Source organism: Propithecus coquereli, unplaced genomic scaffold, assembly GCF_000956105.1.
Source record: "Propithecus coquereli isolate 6110/MARCELLA unplaced genomic scaffold, Pcoq_1.0 Scaffold230, whole genome shotgun sequence".
NCBI classification, from domain to species: Eukaryota; Metazoa; Chordata; class Mammalia; order Primates; family Indriidae; genus Propithecus; species Propithecus coquereli.
The window spans coordinates 418,025-424,383 of NW_012147842.1; the positions used below are offsets into that span (position 1 = coordinate 418,025).

Here is a 6,359-nt window from a genome sequence, read left to right on the forward strand (position 1 = left end):
GAAAAAAATTGTTTTCTTTTATTGTTTTCTGTGTTTTTTTTAAAAAAAGTACTGTAAAAACTTGGAAATTAGTAATGTAAAAGGTAATATGAAAACTTGAAAAATAGTTCATAAGGGTAAAGTGTTTTTCTTGACTTGTCAGGCTTAAGTGTAATTTAAAGGTGAACATAAATAGAAGAACAAAATGTATTGACTTCTATTCATTTAATCCGTGTTTTTAGAATTAAATTGTCAATATTAATTGTAACAATAAGATCATCAAGAAGTAAGATTTTCACCAACCAACTGCAGGGTTTTGCCCAGAGAGCCACCCATCAGGTAACATGTATGCTACAGTGTGGCAGCGTGAGTTGCCTGCTCACTACACGGCTTCCAAGGTAAAGAGACATGTGAGTTATTAATATATATGCTTCATGAGGCCCTGGGCTCAAAACTAGCATGAGTTAAATATAACTCACATGGCAGTTAATGTGTTAAATAATGATATAACTCCTGTGAAAAAATTTTTCTATTGTTTTAAAATTGAATACAGGATATAGTCTTATTACAAAATATCTTATTAACACATAATTTCTCTTTCTTGTTGCAATAACAGGTGGATGAGATATTTATAGATTCGGCCTTGAACAAGCACTATATCAAGAACCGAGTAGTCAGACTGACGTATGTATGTTTGGGCAAAGATGGAGTCACAAGCCTGGAGGGACAAAGGACAAAGGAGATGGGGACTCTCATATATTGTGTGTTTCTATAGCCTAGGCTCTTGGCTAGGATTTTTCACAAACATTATCTCTACAACAGTTTTGAGATGTAGGGCTGACCACATTTTCTACATGAAAAAACTAAGATTTAGAGATGATAAGTGATATGTTCAAAGTTCCCCAAGTGACAGGACCAGGACTTAAACCCCATCAGTTGATTGTAAGGCCTGGAACCTACCAGAACCTGTGATCTTGGGAAAATCCAGCAGCTTGTCATTGCGTGTGCCAGGTGATATTCTTTTGACAGATACATCACTTCAAACATATTAAGAAGGCAAAGTTGACCGCAAAATGGAATCACAAGTTTTACCTGTAGTGAAGCTCTATTGACAGGAGGCATGCCAAAACAAAAAGATATTCCTGTTTTAATAAATTTCTTTTTGTTGTGGTGGAGGGGAAGACTCATACCAGTTGTAAAAATTGCTCAGAGGTTTCATTTGTGTTATTTTAAAAATCACATAGAAGAACATACATTCATAGGCACAAGTCCATGAGATGGTATGATTCATCTTAAAGATAAAGGAAAAGAATATATTCAGACTTGGATTTATTTGAAAGAAATAATAATCACTTTTCTTACCAATAGACTAATGCCTTATTGGCAGATTTACTCCAAGTTTTTCATTTCTTTACTGGGTAACTAGTGACTTCCATAAGGATTTTCTAATATGAATTAGATAATTTCTATAATATTTAGGAGGTAAAAAGCATATAAATGCTGGAACTTCCTAGATTTTAAAATTATGGTTTGCCATAGCATTCTGGTAACATTATCATAGTCTTATGACCTCATTTGGATAATAGCCATGATCACTATGTAAGTTTTGTGTGGGTCCAGAGAAATCCTACCTGGTAAACAATGTTAATTCCTATGATTTAACAGGGAAAACTATTTGGTCATCTGTTTACCAATTTTACATAGAATTCTGATTATTTAGATCTTTATATTTCAAAAGATAGATGGACTACAGTATATAAAATGTCTAAGAATTCATATAATTTCCTCCTTTTTAGCTAAAAGATTCAGGAAGAGGGGCCCCTACTATTTTTTAGAGCTTTTATTTTTTGTGATGTAAAAATAAAAGACAGGGAAGATCAATATGTATTGGTTTCAACTTTTTAGAAAACCTGTAACTGTGTGATTTTCCTATTTTAAGAGTATATAAAAGTTCAGTTCCACAGTAAAGGACCTTGAAACTGTTTATATGAAAATAGTTCAAGGAATTTTTAATGTTTAATCTAGAGAAGACTCACAGACCACCACATTGCTGTCTTCAAATATTTTAGGTGGAAGAGGAAATTCTTTTATGTATGTTCCAACTGGTAGACCTAAGATTTATGGAATGGAAAATATAGGCAGATATATTTCAACTCGAAATGAAGAATTCTCAAAATCAAAACTGACGAAAGAGAAACAAGCCTCTTCAGGGAATTAAATTTCCCATCATTTTAATTACTGCAGCGGGGTTAGAGGACCACTTGTGTAGATGCTGTAGAGGTGATTGATTCGGCCCAAGAGAACACAAAAGTTTCTTCTCACTCTCAGAGTTTATGAGTTTGATGATGACTTTTTTTTTTTTTTTTTGTCTGAGTCATACCTAACTGCTGTAACCAGCCTTCAAATTAATAGGGAAAAGGCACTCAAAACATAATGACAGCTAGAAGAGGGAACATATAAAATGGCCTTGGGTCAGAGTGACATGCAGAAGAGTGTGAATGTGAGAGGATTAACACTGGACACTCTCAGCAATCGAGGTGTAATTCATGGAGAGAACATACGGGAAAGATGGTCAGACAATACCAGATGTATTCTTTGAATATGCATCTCTCTCTTGTTTCACAGTCCAGAGCAAGATGGCATGAAAGCTGATGTCATTATGGTGTTCCAGTTCCCCTCTACTGAGCAAAGGGCAGTAAAAGAGAAGAAAATCTATAGCATCTTAAATCAGAAGATAAGGAATACAAGAGCCTTGCCAATAAATGCCTCATCAGTTCAAGTTAATGGTAAGCAGGTATCTTTCTATGTGATATGGATTCAGTCCATGTTTTGCCTAATTTTCAACTTGCTTGCCATTATTTTCATTCCAAATAGTAGCTATAATTTAGATGGAAAAAAGTTTCAAGTTAAAGAAGTGACATTTCAAGATCTTACTTATCTACTTTTCATTTCCATGTTTAGCACTCCCTTGAGCATTTCTTGTAGATCCCATCAAGTGGTGACAAGTTCTCTTAGCATTTGCTTGTGTAGGAAAGACTTTATCCCTCCTTCATTTATGCAGCTCAGTTTAGCATGATACAGGATTTGTGGCTGACAGTTCTTCCCTTTGAGAATATTGAAAATAGGACCTCAATTTTCCCTAGGTTGTAATGTTTCTGCTGAGGAATATGCTGTTAGTCTGATGAGCTTTCCTTTATATGTAATTAGATGTTTTTGTCTTGCTGCTTTTAATGTTTTTTTCTTCACGTTTATTTTAGATATTCTGATGACTGAATGCCTTGATGTAGACCCTCTCACAATGTATCTTCCTGGTCTTCTTTGAGCCTCTTCTTTCTGTATGTCTAAGTCTCTTGCAAGACCAGGGAAGTTTTCCTCAAACAGGTTTTCCATACTTTTGACTTTTTCTTCTTCTCTCTCAGGAATATTTGTAACTGGCAAGTTTGGATGTTTTACATAATTCCATATTTCTTGAAGAGTTTTATTCATTTTTTATAATTCTTTTTTCTTTATTTTTGTCTGAATGAGTTAATTCAAAACACCTGTCTTCAAGCTCTGAAATTCTTTCTCTGGTTTGATCCGTTCTATTGTTAGAGCTTTAAACTGTATTTTGTAATTTCCAGAAGTTGTATATTTTTTTAATATATACCTCTTTAGTACATTTATATCAAGAACCGAGTAGTCAGACTGACGTATGTATGTTTGGGCAAAGATGGAGTCACAAGCCTGGAGGGACAAAGGACAAAGGAGATGGGGACTCTCATATATTGTGTGTTTCTATAGCCTAGGCTCTTGGCTAGGATTTTTCACAAACATTATCTCTACAACAGTTTTGAGATGTAGGGCTGACCACATTTTCTACATGAAAAAACTAAGATTTAGAGATGATAAGTGATATGTTCAAAGTTCCCCAAGTGACAGGACCAGGACTTAAACCCCATCAGTTGATTGTAAGGCCTGGAACCTACCAGAACCTGTGATCTTGGGAAAATCCAGCAGCTTGTCATTGCGTGTGCCAGGTGATATTCTTTTGACAGATACATCACTTCAAACATATTAAGAAGGCAAAGTTGACCGCAAAATGGAATCACAAGTTTTACCTGTAGTGAAGCTCTATTGACAGGAGGCTAATCCGATGCCTTCACCAACAAGTTGAAACGGCCAGGAATCAATTGTGGGTGGAACTTACTCAGAGGATAATTAAACCAAACTTCTTTAATACTCAACTGTTATTTACTTTTCTTCCTTCTAAAACCTATCACTTTTTTTCAAAATAAAAAATAAAAAAAGAAATAAAATCAATCACTTTTACTTCCCTGTTCCTTTTTGTTTGACTTTTCTTTTTTTTTGGACTCCACTCTACCCCCCCACCACCTCCACGCTGAATACTGACTTGTGGGTGACAAGAAGAGAAATGATAATAACACTGTCATCTTGCAAAAACATGTCTTCCAAAATAGTTTTGTTTCTAACATATAACCCCCTATACCACCTCGGCCCATTTAGATTTTCCTCATTTAAGTACAAATAAAGACATTCTTTGGATACTAGCAATTTCTCTAAATTTTTCTAAATGTTGTAGTTGATTTTAAGTTTAACACTATTACCAAAAATATATCTTTATAAGTTTTATACTTTATCTTTAGACCAATCAACTATTTGATAACTGCTATGTGTTGTGCAAGAGAAATTGAAGTAAAATTTGCATCACATTTAACAGGCGAGGCTGTGTAATTGAGGGAGAAGAGATGGACCTTGCAGATAGAAGACCTGGGTTTAAGTCCCAGCTTATTATTATCTGCATGATGCTAGGGAAATTCACGTAATGCCTGAGTCACAGCATCCTCTTTTAGTAGACTAAGAATCAAAAGAATTCTTATTGTACAGAGTTATTGTAAGCGTTAAGGGGAAATAATGAATATTTTGGTTCCTAATGAAACAATTATGAATTCCTGGTAGTGATAAGGAAATCATAACTTATCCCTTGATCCCTGAAACAACCTTCTCTTTATTTTATTTTTATTTTTTGTGTTTGACAAAATGAGAGTTGGTTCTCCTGCCCTTTCTTTGAGGATTTAGGATATTTTGTTTGCACATTTGACTCATCTTCTGTGCAGTGTGAATGGCAGTACCCACATTCACATGATAGTGTTTCCAAGTGGGTACTAGGGGGTACAGCAAACCAAACACTAAGTGTGGGAAACCACAGCATCGCAGGTGATTAAAACTGTGCATCTGGCCCCACAGCAGTAACTTTCCTTCTTCTTCTTTGATGACAGAAATTGAGTAACAAATTTGATCTAATACTGCAACCCACGTTACTGTTTCTTCCTCCCTGATTTACCCTAGAGTCTACAATCAACAATAATTTTTTTTTATTTCAGCATAGTATGGGGGCACAGATGTCTAGGTTACGTATGTTGCCCTTGCCCCCGCCCCCCAAGTCCGAGTTTCAAGTATGTCCATCCTTTGGGTGGTGCGCATTGCACTCTCTGTGTATGCATACACCTGTCCCCTCCTCCCCCTCCGCCTTTCCTTCTCCCCCCTCCCCCCTGCCCAACATCCAATAGATGTAATTCTTATATGTGCACTTATGTGTTAATCAGTTAATACCAATTTGATGGTGAGTACATGTGGTGCTTAAATCTTTGGGTCTCTCCGAAATCCTGAAAGCCTCGGTTTTGTGCCTTTCAACCAAAGACCTGCAGAGACAGCTAAGACCTGCAGTGTCAGGATAGGGGCCAGAGAATCACCACCAGCAATTAACTACCAAAATATATCCAGCATTTTTATATGTGCTTAATCTTTACAGCCTTGTGAGTAGCAGATCAATATCTTTGTTTTACAGGTTAAGATACTGAGGCTTAAATTGAGCCAGTAACTTTGCCGAGGTTTCCCAGTTAATAAGCAGCTCATTAACTGCTCAAACTCGGGACTGACCCAAGGATAGGGTCAAACTTGGGACTGACCCAAGGTTCTCTCTGTCACCTCTCAAAGCCTCTTCCATGTCTCATCTCCTATCTGTATCTTTCTGCTTCTTCTTCCGTGGAGTTTTAGGAAGATATCTGCTACTTCAGATAACTACATCAGCATATTAGAATTACTTGGGTAGATTTTTAAAAATCCGAGTGCTTAGGTCCATTCCAGAACAATTGAAACCAAAATTCTGGGAGAGGGGCCCTAGCATCAGAAATCTAAAAAAAAAAAAAATCAGAAAATGACTCTGTTGAACTTTGAAGATGGGAGAATCACTGATTTAACACATTGACTGCCACACTGGAAAAAAAAATTTTTCCTTGGGGTGACTGTGTTTTATTAAGAAAATGGAATAAAAACTTCAAAAACAAAATGATCCTTTCTAATTTAGTGAAAAAATTGTTTTC

At 36.0% G+C, this 6,359-nt stretch overlaps 1 protein-coding gene across 1 annotated transcript in view; it reads left to right on the forward strand.

The window, feature by feature from the left end:
- The window catches only part of TMPRSS11A (transmembrane protease, serine 11A), an 83,761-nt gene that overhangs the window by 46,956 nt on the left and 30,446 nt on the right, over window positions 1-6,359 (forward strand). Inside the window, exons 4-5 of the mRNA XM_012645333.1 lie at window positions 596-663; window positions 2,605-2,765. Coding sequence (XP_012500787.1) covers window positions 596-663; window positions 2,605-2,765 — 229 coding nt within the window. The remainder of the gene's footprint in view (window positions 1-595; window positions 664-2,604; window positions 2,766-6,359) is intronic.